This window comes from Rhinatrema bivittatum, chromosome 5 (genome assembly GCF_901001135.1).
Source record: "Rhinatrema bivittatum chromosome 5, aRhiBiv1.1, whole genome shotgun sequence".
Taxonomy (NCBI): Eukaryota; Metazoa; Chordata; class Amphibia; order Gymnophiona; family Rhinatrematidae; genus Rhinatrema; species Rhinatrema bivittatum.
Genome location: NC_042619.1, coordinates 261,909,109 through 261,925,673, shown reverse-complemented (window position 1 = coordinate 261,925,673; position 16,565 = coordinate 261,909,109). Strand labels below are relative to the sequence as shown.

At 48.1% G+C, this 16,565-nt stretch overlaps 1 protein-coding gene across 6 annotated transcripts in view; it reads right to left on the bottom strand.

Annotated features, from left to right (window-relative positions):
• Window positions 1-1,150: 1,150 nt before the first annotated feature.
• Window positions 1,151-16,565, bottom strand: part of DDHD2 (DDHD domain containing 2) — a 141,594-nt gene continuing 126,179 nt past the window's right edge. For 4 of the 6 annotated variants that reach the window (XM_029603926.1, XM_029603927.1, XM_029603924.1 and 1 more), the window contains exons 16-18: window positions 11,300-11,462; window positions 3,753-3,846; window positions 1,965-2,985 (exon numbers count right to left, since the gene is read on the bottom strand). In XM_029603926.1, the coding sequence (XP_029459786.1) occupies window positions 3,771-3,846; window positions 11,300-11,462 (239 nt within the window). In that variant the 3' untranslated portion in view covers window positions 1,965-2,985; window positions 3,753-3,770. Of the gene's footprint in view, window positions 1,916-1,964; window positions 2,986-3,752; window positions 3,847-11,299; window positions 11,468-16,565 lie in introns of those variants that run through there. The other 2 variants (XR_003857057.1, XM_029603929.1) reach the window with 2 other exon arrangements.

Here is a 16,565-nt window from a genome sequence, read left to right as displayed (position 1 = left end):
TGTTTTATCAAAAGGTAAGCATAGTATACACTTGTTGAACCAGAAAATTGGACAGTCTAGATGTTGCTCTAAAACCTTTGCTCTCCTAAAATTTGTTACTACTGAAAGCTGCAAGAGTTTGAGTAGTCAGATCAATGCTATACTACAATTGGCAAATCCAGTCCTAGAGTGCCACCTCACAGGTCTGGTTTTCAAGACATCCACAATGAGTATAGCGACAGCTCTACTTTTTTTTTTTACTACGATGGAGGAAATGAATGCAAATATATCTCATACATAAAGAGCTAGGGATTAAGGCACCTTCCTCCCTTTTTAAAGAAGCCTTCAATAGGCACCAGTTTACCTTGTCAGACTAAGCTTAATATCACTGGAGATATGCCATGAAGTTTATAAATAGAACACTCAAAACAAATTAGAGAACATTCTTTTTCATACAACTCAATTAAGCTCTGGCATTCATTGCTAGAGGTGGGAATTAAGGCAATTAGAGCTGGGTTTAAAAAGGGTTTAGACAGTTTATGGACTTCTTCTCCAGGAACTTGTTATTAACCAAGTAGACACAGGGACTAGCCACTACATATCACATTCAGGCCGATACAGTACAGAGCGCACTATTAACCTGCCCTTGGACACATGTTTTCCCTTACCCCTTATTCAGTAAGGGACAGAAAACGCACGTCCAACCTGCAGCACCTAACAGCACCCTCAACATGTTGATGGCCCTCATAGGTATGCCCGCACGATACAGAAAGTAAAATGTGCAGCCAAACTGCACATTTTACTTTAAGAAATTAGCACCTACCCAAAGGTAGGTGCTAGTTTCTGCCAGCACTGGGAAAGTGCACAGAAAAGCAGTAAAAACTGTTTTTCTGTGCACCCTCCGACTTAATATCATGGCTATATTAAGTCAGAGGTCCCGAAGGGTAAAAAAAAAAAAAAAATGTTTAAATGGGCCAGCACTTGTCAGGCCGAAAACCGGACGCTCAATTTTGCCAGCGTCCGGTTTCCGAGCCCATGGCTGTCAGCAGGCTGAAGAACCAAAGCCGGCAAAATTGAGCGTCGGCTGTCAAACCTGATGACAGCCACCGCTCTGGGTCAAAAGGAGGCGCTAGGGACGCGCTAGTGTCCCTAGCGCCTCCTTTTGCCCCTTTCTACCACACCACTTAATTTAAATACAGAATCGCACACACAGGTGAGTGGCCTGTGCGCGTGCGCCAGGAGCGCGGGCGTTCGTCCGCTGTCCTACGGACTTTACTGAATCGGCCGTATGTGATAGCAGTATGCTATCTGTTTACTGTTTGTGATCTTACCAGGTATTTGTGACCAGGATTGGCCACTGTTGGAAAAAGGATACTGGCCATGAGGGACCCACAGCCTGATCCAGTATGGCAATTCTTATGTTCTTATAACCAGACCCTAGACATTTCTTTACAGGTAGGTTTATTTTGGCAACCAAACACTGAAAATGGTAGGTGAGTTGGTCAGTCCATTGTATACAGTAGTGCATGGGGTTCTCAACCCAGTCCTCAGCATACACCTAGCCAGTTGGGTTTGCAGGATATCAACATTTAATATGCATGAGGAAGATTTGCATGCAGTGCCTCCATTGTATACAATCTATCTCATACATATTAATTGCAGATAGCCTGAAAAACCAACTGGCTTGGTATGGGCCAAGGACAGCATTGATAACACCTGCTGTAGTAGACAGTAGCTGTAGTTCTGAATCAGGTACTAATGCTGCAGTTGTAGGGGGCTGTAACAGAAATACAGATATTTTCACCAAGATGGCTGGGTGCACTCTAGTTTTGCTCCTGTTCCTTCATTTACTTTGTCTCTCAGCAGCCAGATTTCCTCTAAAGGCTTGCGTGGTATCAGCCAAGCTTTTGTACCCCTTTCAGCAAATGTTCCTGGACTAAAATAAGAATACATTTGAGCGATGCATACAAAATCCAGTAAAGTTATACAAATGACAAGAAACCTTTATGGTTAGATTTACAATTATAATCAAGACCCCTAAATGCTCCTCAGCTGCTAAGAATGTGGCAGTAAACCATGAGCTCCAGCCTGGTGCCCTCTATTCCACACTATGGTTTATTAGCTCAGGCATTCACAGTGCTGCAGCACCTACTGTACTTCTTTGGTTAAGACATACTGCTAATTGCCAGACTCCATGTGGTGCCCATGCTGCACAGAACTTAAACTGAAAACTGCATGATATCGTCGCTCAGGGCTGTGCACAGTCTGGATTTAGATCCTTGGAAGGTCTACCCAACACTTGAGTTTCAATCAGTAAGAGGCAATGACAAACATTAGGCGGGAAGGAGCAGGCTGCAGCCTAGTGTTTACTTCATCCCTCCCCCAGCTCCTCCCATGAAACAGCTGGAACTGCCCTCATCCTAGAACCATTTCTAGAAGCCCAAGGACAGTGCTCCACTTTGTGCATTCAGCTACAAATTGTTTTGCATAATCCCACGAGGTGTAAGACAGTTATTTAAGTTGTTGAAGGGGCTAATCATTCCTCCCCACTTCCCCTACCCTCTCAAACATCTTTCCCTCTATTTGGTCCATACACACACCTCTAGACCTGCTCCCCAACCTTGACTTTCATTTTTTGTAAATAAAATGCAAGCTTCTTATTTGCACTACCCCAAGCATCTGGATAAAGCCCAATAATGAAGGCATCAGCAACATGACACTGTTGATGAGGGGGCCCACCTTAATAAGCCTTTCATCCTACAAGGAAACAAAAATGGGAGAAACCCTTGGAGTAAAAAGGTGGGCCCCTGTGCCTAACTCTTCATTAGGAGGAGATCTTGCACATCGGGCACTGGCATCTTGGTAAGATTTCACTGCACAAAAATAGAACCTCTTACTGCCTTAAATTCCAGCTGGAATCTCTAGTAACTTGACTCTAGAAGGCATTTGGGATGACAAGAAATGAATGAAAGATGTTTCGGTCAGAGGTTGCATGGACTTCTGCATCTACACGGGAGGCAAAGGAAAAAAAAAAAAAAAGGAAAATGGGAAATTAGAAGGCGAGAGCATTAAACAGATTCTTAGCTCCCTTCATCAATGGTTACAATAGCTCTGCTTTGCAGAAGATCCACAATGATTGTGTATTGCATTTAAATATAGTTAGTCTAAGAAGGCTAAAGTTAGGGAACATAGGTAAACTTGAAAAGCAGATGAGGCCCAGAATAGAGGCGTGCGTGTGTGTATATATAAACAAACACACCCCATACCGCTCCTAATGTCACAGTCAGGTGGAGAGGAGGGGAGGGTGCCAGGACCTCAGCTGAAACAGCCACAGGGAAAAGACTATACTAAAGTTTACTTCTGTCACTGTCATTACGGGTAAGAGAATGGGGGTGGCGCTGCCTGGCAGGGGAAAAGAGCTCTAGCACAGCAGTCAGGGCTGCTGCTACCAATGGGCAAACTAAGCAGTTGCCTAGACTGCCAACATTTTGGGGGTGGCAAAATCCCATCAGCATGAGGCCCAGAGGGCTGCTGTGCCAGAGCCAATACCATCAAAGAAGGGAAAGCTGTGCTGGAATCACTGCTGCTAGTAAGAGGGAGTGCTGTGCTGTGCTGGAGGTACATTGGGAGAGGGTGGTGCGTAACCAAAGGTTCATCTAGGCCAAATACTCTTGCACCAGCTCTGGCTCCTGACGACTCTGGTTGTTCCACCAATTACAATGCTAGATTTTTCCTCAACCAGCTTCTGAAGTATATTAAAGTAGATGACTTACCAGGTGAAGTACAGGAAGTCACGGCTGATCGAGGGCAATTTCTAGGCTCTCGTAGATCTCTTTCAAAACCAGCAATGCTGTGTCCTCTGACTGCCTGCCAGAGAATAGAGGAATGCAATCAACTCTGCACCTACTTTTCCCCTCCCTTCCTCACTATCCTAACCAGGAAGTAAAATAAAGACTCAGGTCAGTATTACCCAGCATCTGCCCCCACATTCCTTCCTTACTGCAGCTTCTGACAGTGATCTAATAAACCCTGCCCTCAGACTGAATACTCTTAGCATAGGACATTTGTAATTTGTCATGGTTTTTGTTTATTTTTAATTATTCAAAAACATGAAAACTAGACCAAAAGTGCTTGCAGCATGTTACAAGTGTTGTGTCATGTAATAAATTATAAATTTGGATTCATAGAAAAGGAAAACTGGCTCTTACCTGCTAATTTTTGTTCCTGTAGTACCATGGATCAGTCCAGACTGCTAGGTTGTGTCTACCTTCCAGCAGGTGGAGTCAGAGAAAAAAGTTCAAGGCACCTCCTTATAGCCCAGTGTGCCTCCTACGATCCTCCAGTATTTTGAATAACAACGCAGACCTTATGAACAAGGATAATCAATGACTAGATCAAGACTATTATAACAAAACTATATACTTGAAAAGAACAATGACACGGATAATGGATATTCTTCAGAGTCTCCTAAACCTTGCATAGGAGTACAACAAAGTAGAACAAATCAACCACGAGCGGACTCTCCGGAAACAAACATCTGGGCGGGCGTCTGGACTGATTCATGATACTACAGGAATGAAAATTAGCAGGTAAGAACCAATTTTCCTTTCCCTGTATGTACCAGGATCAGACTGATAAAGCAGGAGGGAAGGCTATCTAAAAAAGCTGTTTGGGCAACAATGTAGGTTAGACGCCAATTATAGTCCAAGTGTAAGCTTTATTTGGATGGAGACAAATTCATACAAATGCCCGACTCAGGCCGAGTTTCGCCCCCACTGGGGCTGCCTCAGGGGCTATAATTTTTATGGGTTATTTGTTGAAGTTTGTGTTATTTAATAATTACATGCTGATATTGAATTGTAGAGAGAGATATATAATAACTGGTAATGTAAATCATACACACGATGTTCTTGACTTAATTATGAGCCCTTTTCAGTATTTTTATTGTAAAATCCTGTATATATGACAGATCTTTGTTTTCAATAATTTTGGCTCTATCGCTTGTTTTTAGAGTCACTATTTCTTTGTTTATTAATTTACAGACCACCAGAATATCAATGTATTTGGTGTATTTATTTCAAGAAAGTTCTTTGATATACACAGAGAGACTCATTTCTCACAGGTATAAACATGGTTTTGACAGTATTTTGATTTTACCTTGACCCACTTTTTACATCACATTTATGTTTTTTATCTGTGTTTTTCATTTGCTCATTTGTTTCTGTTTTTTTATTAGTGGAACCTTTTATTTTCAAGTTGGAACTTGTTTTAATTTGTTTTTAATTCAATTATGTATGTCCTACTGGGTTTTTAATTTTTTAGTGATCTTATGTATTTATTGTTTCTAGCCCCTGAGGCAGCCCCAGTCGGGGCGAAACTCGGCCTGAGTCGGGCATTTGTATGAATTTATGTCTCCATCCAAATAAAGCTTACACTTGGACTATAATTGTACCAGGATCAGGCCAGACTGCTGGGATGTACCCAAGCTGCCCTAAATGGGGTGGGATCCGCAGAGTCCCGCCCTCAGCACACTACTGCCGAAGGAGTCCAAGTCTGGAGCGCGAACATCCAAACAATAATGCTTGGCAAAAGTGTGTAAAGATTTCCAAGTCGCCGCTCTGCAAATTTCTTGAGGTGAAACACATTGGCTCTCAGCCCATGACGCCGCCCGAGAGCGTAGCGAATGCGCTTTCAGACCATCAGGAACTGGTCTACCCCCACAAATGTATGTAGAAGCAATGGCTTCCTTCAGCCATCGCGCAATGGTAGCTTTAGAAGCCCGATAGCCCTTCCTAGGGCCGCTCCATAAGACAAAAAGTGGTCCGAAAAACGAAAGGCATTAGTCACCTCCAAGTAACGCAGTAACACACGGCGCACATCCAGCCTCCTTAAGTCCCGAGACTGAGGAGAAGATCTATCTAAATTCGGAAACGCCGGCAACTCAATAAACTAGTTGACATGAAACGCAGAAACCATCTTCAGTAGAAAGGACGGGACCGTTCGCAGCGAAATTCCCGAATCAGATATGCGGAGAAAAGGCTCACGGCAGGACAAGGCCTGAATTTCTGAAAAGCATCTAGCAGAACAGATCGAGACGAGGAATACCGCCTTGAGGGTCAGATCCTTCAAGATGACACGCTTAAGAGGTTAAAAAGGAGGGGCTCAAAGACCGTGAAGAACCAAATTCAGACTCCACGATTGACAGAGAGCCCGGATCGGAGGATTCAAATGCTTGGCCCCCTTCAAGAAACGGACTACATCCGAATGTGTTGCAAGAGACGTACCGTCCACCTTACCACGCAAACAGCCCAGCGCCGCTACTTGGACGCAGAGTGAACTATAAGCAAGACCCTTCTTCAAGTCTTCCTGCAAAAATGCCACAATGTTAACCACCGTGGCCTGGCGCGGAGACACGCTGAATGCGCTACAACCAAGTATCGAAGACTTTCCATACGCGAACATACATAAGAGAGGTAGACGTTTTCCTAGATCTGAGCAGGGTGGTAATAACTGCTTCCGTGTAACCTCTCTCTCTCAGTTGTCTCCTCTCATAAGCCAAGCCACTAGACAAAAGCGAGCCGCCTGGTCGAAAAATACTGGACCTTGCCAAAGGAGATTGGAAAGATGGCCGAGGTGCAATTTACCGTCGATCGCTAGGTTGATGAGGTCTGCATATCACGGCCTCCGCGGCCATTCCGGAACCACGAGAATTACGGGGCCCCTGGGGGACTCTATCCGCCTCAAGACTTTTCCCATTAATGGCCACAGAGGAAACACATAGAGAAGGATGTCCTAGGGCCATGGAAGGACAAGGGCATCCACTCCTTCCGCTCCGTGTTCCCTCCTTCAACTGAAGAAATGAACCGCCTTTGCATTTATGTGCGTAGCCAGGTCTAGCCGGGGCGCTCTCCACCGACGAGCGAGTAGCCTCATCACCTCTTCGGATAGCTCCCACTCTCTGGGGTCGAGTTACTGGCGACAGAGTCTGCTTGAACGTTGTCCACTCTGGCTATGTGAGATGCCGCTAGACGGCGCAGATGACATGCCGCCCAGGCCATTAGCTTGTCTGCCTCTATGGCAACTGAACGACTCCTCGTTCCGCCTTGCCTGTTGATGTACGCCACCATCGTGGCGTTGTCAGAGAGAACCTTCACCGACCGATACTGAATCAGTGGGAGAAAATTGCGTAACACTAGCCGAACCGCTCTTGTCTCCAAGCGATTGATGGACCACTTGTCCTGCAGCGTTGTCCACTGTCCTTGAGCCGATTGAGACTGGCAGACCGCTCCCCAGCCAAAAAGACTGGCGTCTGTCGTCACCACTATCCACTGTGAATTTTCGAGATCCACTCCCTTCTGTAAATGGTCTGGTACTAACCACCAAGCCAAACTGGACCAGGCCGGCTCCATGAGGGGTAGAGGCAGATGGAACTCCTCTGACTTGGGGTCCCAACGGGAAAGCAATGCTCTCTGCAAAGGCCGCAGATGAGCAAAGGCCCAGGGGACCATTTCCAGAGTAGATGCCATAGAACCAAGAACTTGCAAATAATCCCATACCGTGGGTAATGGTAGATCTAACAGTCGGCATACCTGAGACATCAGCTTGAGCATCCTGTCCTGTGGGAGAAAAACTTTTCCCACAGTCATGTCGAAACGCGCTCCCAGGAACTGCAAGACCTGGGATGGTATCAAGTGACTCTTGTCGAAGTTGACTACCCAACAGAGGGCATGAAGATGATGTAAAACCTTCTGGACCACCAGCTTGCAAAGAGTTTGTGTCTTCGCTCAGATGAGCCAATCGTCCAAATAGGGATGAACTAAAATCCCTTCTTGTCAGAGGGCCTCTGCTACTACCACCATCACCTTGGTAAGCACCAGAGGTGCCGTCGCTAGACCGAACGTCAGAGCCCGAAACTGGTAATGTTCGCCCAAGACCATGAACTGGAGATACCTCTGGTGGGTCTCCTGGATCGGAATGTGCAGATAAGAGGCCAAAAATTCGCCTTTGTGGACGGCCGCAATGACGGACCTCAATGTCTCCATGTGAAACAGAGGTACCCGAAGTGCCTTGTTGACAAGTCTAGGATCGGACGGAAGGACCCTTCCTTCTTGGGAACCACGAAGTATATGGAGTATCTACCGGTCCAATACTGGGACCATGGGACCGGAGCAATCGCCCCTAGATCCTTCAATCAGTTTAAAGTCTGGAGCACCAGCTGTTTTAGGAGGGACCCGCTCGGGGATACCAAGAAAAGGTCATGCAACGGGCGAGCAAAATCCAAAGCGTAACAGTGTTCTATGATATCGAGGACCCATTGATCCGAGGTGATTTTGACCCACTCCTCGCGAAACCGAGAGAGACGTCCTCCGATCTCTGGCACCGAGGAATGGGCTGGCGCACCTTCATTGAGGAGATTTGGAGGAAGCGAAGGTTTGGGAGTTGCCAGTACGGAGAGGCCATCTCCCACAAAAGGAATGGGCCCAAATCTGGAACCGCGAAGGCTGTTGACGTGGAGGAAAGGACGGGGTCCTACCCGACCGGAAACGTCGCTGGCCCCGAAAACATCCGCGAAAGGAATCAAAATTGCGAGATGAATGAGGTTTGTCCTCTGGAAGTTTATAAACTTTATTATCTCCAATGTCTTTAATGAGATGTTCGAGCTCTTCCCCGAATAACAAGTTTCCTTTAAAACGGAAAGAGCCCAAGCGTGACTTGGAAGTGGCGTCAGTCACCCAGTGGCGGAGCCAAAGAAGCCTCCTAGCTGAAACTGCGGAGGCCATCGTGCGAGAATAGATACGTAAGAGATCATATAAGGCATCTGCCGTATAGGCTACCGCAGACTCTAAACAATTCGCCTGTTCCAGCTCTGCCGAGGGCAGATCGTGAGTGGTAACTGTTGAACCCACCGAAGGGTATCCTTCTGCATTAGGCTACTGCACACTGCTGCCCTAACCCCTAGGGGCTGAAACCTCAAAAATCAGTTTGAGAAGAACTTCGAGCTTCCTATCCTGGAGGTCTTTCAAAGCAGTACCTCCCGTCACTGGAATGGTGGTGTGCTTGGCGATTGCAGAAACTGCAGAGTCCACCTGAATGACCTTTAGCAAGTCCAGGGAATCCTGTGGGAGTGGGTAAAGCTTGTCCATGGCCCTAGTAACCCTCAGGCTGGCCTCTGGTACGTCCCATTCCCGAGTAAGTAGCTGCCGAAGCTTCAGATGAAAAGGAAAAGCTTTAGGTGGAGCTCTAAGCCCTGCTAGAATCGGATCCCCGGGAGAGGAATCCACCACCGGTTGCGGCGCTGGAATGGCAAGCTCTTCTAGAACAAAAGGAATAAGAGGATCCAACTCCTCTTTGCGAAATAAGCAAAGCACTTGGGGATCATCCCCTTCCACCAGAGCCGCATCCGCAACCTCAGCCACCGCATCCCCCGCGTTCCACAGGGGAGGGTCCTGAAGGACAGGATCCTGAAATATAGGCGGAAGATGTGGGAGAGGCCCTTCTGAAGGCCTGGGTACTTTAGCTGGTGGTGGCTGCTGGCCCCCAGCATCTGCCTCTGCCTCCAAATATGCCTACTGCATTATCAAAATTAATTGAGATGAAAACAGATGTTGTTTCTTTAAACCCCCCCCCCCCCCCCACCCCCTGGGAATAAGAAAGGAGGAAGGGGCTCGGATTCTTGTGAAATCGGGCGCTCTGGGTCAACTCAGGCGGGGATAACGGCGGTGGAAGCTCCCCTCCCCCCAAAGGCCGAGTAATCTGATCGGAGAAATCCAAAATGGCCGCCGTTCCCACGTGAATCGGGGACGGGGCCGGCCGATGCAGGGGGGGGGCAGACAGACTTATCGGAGCCGCGCGCTCACGGTAATGCCCGCTTTCTGCCTGCAACAGGCAATTCCAACATTCCCTCGCCCCCGGGGAGGCACCGAAGGCAAAGGCTGTCCCTGGAGAGCCGCTCTGCCGGCTCTCCACACGCTGAGAACCGGGAGCCCCGCGGCATGACAGAGGAAAAAGAGAAAGAAATGAAAGGTCTAAAGAAACTCTGAAAAAAAAATATAATTCCTTGTGCCGCTAATGCAACAAAAATGCCTTGCAGCTTAATATCTTAAACTTTTCTTCTCCCTTTTATTAATTTTTTTTTTTTTTTTTACATAGACAATGGAGCCTGTTCTTCAGGGGAATAAAGCCTCCCTGGAATGACTTAGGAAAATTAGCTCCCTTCAGAGGAATATAACTTCTCTGGAATTAGAGGGGGGAGGGACTGGCCCACCGGTAAATCCCCCTTACCTGGGAATTAGAGGAGTCCTCCGGGTGACAAGGCTTGCGGACAGGAATCCGATTCTGATAAATTTCCTTTTTTTTTTTTTTTTTTTTAAACACACAAAGTTGATCTAGTCTAAGATCAGCCAGGAATAAGGATCCCTTGACTGAAACATAAATAAAAACCACTCAGCTGAGAGGATCAGGACCGCAGGAGATGTCTTCCTTCATCTGCTGGAGTCAGAGAAATACTGGAGGATCGCAGGAGGCACACTGGGATATCAGGAGGTGCCTTGAACTTTTTTCTCTGACTCCACCTGCTGGAAGGGAGACACAACTCAGCAGTCTGGACTGATCCTGGTACGTACAGGGAACTTGTATATGCATGCTATGTTATTAGAACATAAGAATTGCCATACTGGGTTAGACTAAGGGTTCATCAAGACCAGTATCCTATTTCCACAGTAGCCAATCCAGTATCCCAAACAGTAGACAGATCCTATGTTGCTAACACCCAGTGATAAGCAGTGGCTTTCTCTGAGTCTATCTTGTCAATAATTTATGGAATTCTCCTGCAGGAACTTGTTCAAACCTTTTGTTAAACTCAGTTATGCTAACTGCCTTTACCACATCCTGTGGCAATAATTCTAGAGCTTAATTGGTATTGAATGAAATAATTTTCTGAGTTGTTTTAAATGCGCTACTAATAACTTCATAATCCCTATATGCAAAAGTCTATCCTATCACGTTCACCCAAGTCTGATCACCAACCAAAATTAAGTCTCATCTGGAACTTATAATTTAATACTGCTAAACATTTCTGCTGTCAAAAGATCACAAGGCCCTAGAATACCAACAAGAACCAGTACCAAAAAGAGGTTTGGCAGGGGTCTTGGGTCTTATTAGTAAGAGAAATGGCAGTACAAGGGGACTGAATTTTTACCAGGAACAAAAAGATCATTGTGGGATGAGGAGGAGCAGGATCTTGCCAACAAGAAGGCACAGCAGGCAATCTTGCCAGTAGTAGAGAGGTTATCATGGGCAGGAGGCTACTGGAGGGTCTTACCAGTAACAGAGATGACTCTGTAGTGCAAACAAATACTCATTAAAACTTTCGATAGGCTTCTCCTGCAGCACATAGTCGAACCTCTGACCTCCATTTAACATCCCGATATTAAGTGGAGATTCCTCCTCACTTGCTGGACCAGGGATTTCCTCTGGCTTCACACCTGAACTTAAGCAAGACAACATAGGGTAGTAACATAATTGGTACCACATAGGCAAGTGACAAAGCGCTGCATTCCACACAGCAGAGACCGGCATGAAGAGTGCTGGACCTGCATCCTCTGCACCATAAGGCATGCAATTATAAGCTACATTCTACACTATTTTAAAGGGATGGGAGAAGATATAAGACCACAAATTTTCAGTACACCTAAATAGTAAATTGCACGTGTGTGAAGTATGAAAACTTTGAAAGGGATTTTATTTTTGGGAGTCTGAGGAAAGGAAAATTGGTTCTTACTTGCTAATATTTGTTCCTGTAATACAGCAGATCATTCTAGACCAGTGGGTTGTGTATCCCTAGCAGCAGATGGAGTCAGAGAACAAAAACTTTGGACACCGCTACATAACAGAATGCCACCTGCAGTCCCTCAGTATCGGCCTGTACCCAAGCCCTTGAAACTAAACTTCAACCAAGGGCGACCGATCCCGCCCAACTAACCAGAGGTCTAAGTCACCCGAAACCAACAAAACATACACCGGTAAGCCACCGGCTCTGCTGTATAATAGAAATCCAAGCATTTCTTCAGAATACTAAAAGCTCCAGACTGTCTTTCGGAGTCAGAATGGGGTGGGCCTCTGGAATGATCTGCTGTATTACAGGAACGAAAATTAGCAGGTAAGAACCAATTTTCCTTTCCTGTACATACCCAGATCATTCCAGACCAGTGGGATGTTCCCAAGTCACCTTATACTGGGCGGGGCTCCGAAAGACCTGCTCGCAGAACACTCTCACCGAAGGACGCCTCCTCCTGCACCCTGACATCCAAACAATAAAACTTGGTGAAAGTGTGAATGGAAGACCAGACAGCCATCCTACAAATCTCCTGTGGAGAAAAGTTGACACACTGTCCAGGAGGCCGCCTGTGCCCTTGTGGAGAGGGCTCTCAACCCCACAGGAGCCTGCTTTCCTTTAGAAATGTACGCGGAAGCGATAACTTCCCAAATCTATCTAGAAATAGTAGCTTTCGATGCTTTTGTCTCCCTTCTTGGCCCTGGCAAATAAGACAAAAGGATGGTCTGACCATTGAAAAGCATTAGAAACTTCCAAATAGCGGAGAAGGACGCACCATACGTCCAACAAATGCAGCTCCTTCTCCCGGGAGGAATCATGGGTCCAGTCTGGAAAAGCTGGAAATTCCACGGTCTAATTGACATGGAAAGAAGAGACCACCTTGGGCACAAAGGAAGAAACTGTTTGCAAGGATACCCTGTGCCAGTAAATTCTCCGGAAAGGGTCTCTTCAGGATAAGGCTTGCAGCTCTGAAATCCTCTGTGCCGAACAGATAGCCACCAGGAACACCGTCTTCAGAGTCAAATCCTTCAATGACGCCCTCTTCAACGGTTCAAACGGTGCTTTGCATAGAGCGCGGAGTACCAAATTTAAGCTCCACTCTGTGCATACGTTGCGCACTGGCGGACGCAAATGCTTCGCTCCTCTAAGAAACCTGATGATATCCGGATAAATCATCAGCTTCTGACCCTGAGCAACATCTCGGAAGGCTCCCAAAGCGGCTACCTGAACTCGAAGCGAATTAAATCCAAAATCTGGGACACCCCCACAGCCACGGGGCTCAGGTTCCTCTGTCAAACCTTAGCAGACGCCATAGACATAGCAGGTCTCCTAGCCCAAAAAAGCAAACAGAATGTTGGGAATTATTAGAAAATTACAGACTCAGAATACCCTTTCAGACGTAACCATCGCCTCTCAAAAGACAAGCCGTGAGACAGAAGTGAGTGACCCAATCCGAGAATATAGGCCCCTGACGCAGAAGGTGCGGAAGATGAGCCAGACGAAGAGGTCCGTCCTCTGCCAGTCGTACTAGATCCGCGAACCAGGGATGCCTGGGCCACTCCGGAGCCACAAGCACCACTGACCCGCGATGTGACTCTATCCGCCTGAGAATGCAGCCTATGAGAGGCCGGGGGGGGGGGGGGGGGGGGGGGAGAAGAAGAAGACAGAAGAAATCCTAGAGCCCCACTGATCTGCGTTCCCTCAGTCAACTGAAAAACCGAACCGTTTTCAAGTTGGCTCGAGTTGCCATCAGGTCCAACTGCGGAGCGCCTCATCTGGCGTAAATGTGGTTCCATGCCTCGGAGGACCACTCCCATTCTCCGGGGTCCAAGCGCTGTCGACTGAGGAAGTCTGCTTGCATGTTTTCTACTCCCGCGACATGGCAATGCCCCTGAGATGAATCTCTGCCCAGGTGAACAAATATCGAGCTTCCAGTACCACTGCAGGGCTTCCTGGTTCCCCCTTGCCTGTTGACATACGCCACTATGGTCACGTTACCTGACTAGATGCGCACCATCCAACCCCTGACTATGGGCAGGAACACTTGAAGGGTCCGGCGAACCGCCCAGGTTTCGAGTTTGTTGATGGACCAAGATTTCTCATTCACCACAGGCCATGAGTGGTCTTGTCTTGACACACTGCTCCCCATCCGGGGAGGCTGGCATCTGTAGAAACGACCACCAAGCCAGGGGGGGGGGGGGGGGTCCAACTCCACCCCTTTTCTCCAGGTTGCGATGCAACAGCCACCAAGAGAGATTGCGTCTAGGTTCCTGAAGAAGCAGCAACCGAATATGGAACTGCTGCGACACAGGACTCCACCTGGACAACAGCGCACGCTGTAAAAGGTCTCAAGTGCGCAAAAGCCCAAGGCATCAGCTCTAATGTGGACGCCATGGAGTCCAGGACTTGGGAGATAATCCCAGGCTGTTGGCACCGTCAGCAAAGAAGGCCTTTCACCTGAGTCTGTAACTTCCACACTCTGTCTGTCGCCAGGAAGACCTTGCCCTTTAGCGTGTCGAACCGCGCTCTTAGGTACACCAGGCATTGGGTGGGTACCATCTGGCTCTTCTGCAGATTGATGACCCAACCAAGAGCCTGTAGGGTGGTCATCACTCTATGGAGAGATCTCTTGCAGTCCTCCCGAGACTTCAAATGGATGAGCCAATTGTCTAAATATGGATGCACCAATATCCCTTCTTTGTGCAGAGCTGCTACTGCTACTGCTACTACTACTACTACTACTTCCACCACCATCACCTTGGTGAACGTGTGAGGAGCCGTGGCCAGTCCAAAGGGAAGAGCCTGAAACTGAAAATGCTGACCCAGCTCCTTGAACCTCAGGAATCTTTGATGGTTCTGCTGGATTGGAATGTGCAGATAAGCATCCGTTAGATCTAAGGACGTGAGAAACTCCCCTTTGCAAGCACTGTTCAGAGCGTTTCCATGCAGAACTTGGCACCAGTTCACCTTCTGCAAGTCGAGAATAGGATGAAAGGACCCTTCCTTCTTGGGAACCACGAAGAAGTACACAGAGTACCAACCTTGGCCCTGCTCCTCAGGAGGGACTGGACAAATGACATTGAGATCGAGTAACCTCTGGGAGAGTCTCCCACATGGCTTCTCGCCTGCAGCAAGAAATTACCTGAGACTCTACAAAGGCGTCCTGAACTGGAAACAAGAAATCTAGAGCATAACTGTGCAGGACTACCTCCAAGACCCACCTGTCTGAGGTAATCTTCTCCCACTCCTTGTAGAAGCTTCTACGTGGGAGTGGGGTCCCTGGCGTCATTGGGGAAACCTGTACCATCTCTGGGAGTCCGATGAACTCCACGAAAGGACTGAAGATGACCAGTGCTTTGCCTGGACCCAGGGGGAGGGAAGAACAGGTTTACCAGAACAAAACGCCGAGAATCCCTAAAACGATTTCATGAAGGAAAAACCTTCTTACTCTGTTTCCTATCTTCCGGCAACCTATTGCTCTTAGTCTCCCCATCAGTTTCACCAACTGGTCCAAATCCTCCCCAAACAGGAGTTTTCCCTTGAAGGGGAGATTACAGAGCTGTACTTTAGAGGACAAGTCCCCCGACCAGTTCCGTAACCATAAAAGCCTGCGAGCCCACAGAGGAAACCATACTACGTGCAGAGGTGCGAACCAAATCATAGAGAGCATCAGCCACATAAGCCACTCCCGCTTGCAAGGGCCAAGAGTCTCCTGCTGCTATCACCTCCGCAACCTTCTGGACCCAACACAGACAGACACACTGCATCATGCTGGCACACACCGCCGCGCTCAGGCCAGGCGTGGAGACCTCAAACACTTCAGCTGAAATTCCAGTTTGCTGTCCTGCATGTCTTTCAAAGCAGCCGCTCCAGCCACTGGGGTTGTTCTCTTCTTGGTGACTGCTGAAACAGCCGCATCCACCCACGGCACTTTCAGAAGATCCAAGGTCTCCGGAGAGAGGGGGGTAAATATTTACCATCGCTCGTCCCACTCCCTTGTCACCAACTTCCTGATCTTCTTGGGCAAGGGAAAGGGAAAGGCGGCTGTCGGTCCACGCAGACCATCGAGCACCGGATTGACTCCCTCACTATCCGACTCTTCCTGGGAGAGCTTAAGCCCCAACTCTTCTAAACTTGGGGAATCAATGGGCACAGCTCCTCCAGCTTGAACAGCTGCACAACTCGAGGGTCATCCCCCTCCAGGATTGGAAATCCATCCAAGGCCAGGTCATCCGTGTTGGGATCTCCCAGGTCTGAGGAGGGATCCAATCCCAGATACGTCCCCTGCATGTCTGGGGGGGCCACCTTGCAGCGCCCCCACAGCATCCCCGCTGGAGGCCAGGTCACCCTGAGCCTGACAGAGCCCCAAGGGAACCCGAGAAGAACATTTGGATCCCCTGCTGGATGGGTCCGCCGACCACTCCGTTGCCCTTTTAATTTCGGATCTTTGATTGGCCAAAAAGGCCTGATGAAGAAGCAGCACAAATTCAGGCGAAAAGTCCACAGGCTGCTCTCCCCCACTCCCTCCGGGGCCTCGGTCTGTACAGCGTCGTCCACAGGCACACAAACCAGCTCCATAGGGGAAAGGAGGGGAGGGGAGGGGAATCCCCCCCCCCCCTGGCACCACGAGGTCAGAAGCCTCGACTTCTGAGGCAGAGGCAGGAGGCCCAGCTGAATGGAGGCCTAACATAAGAACATGCCATACTGGGTCAGACCAAGGGTCCATGAAGCCCAGCATCCTGTTTCCAACAGT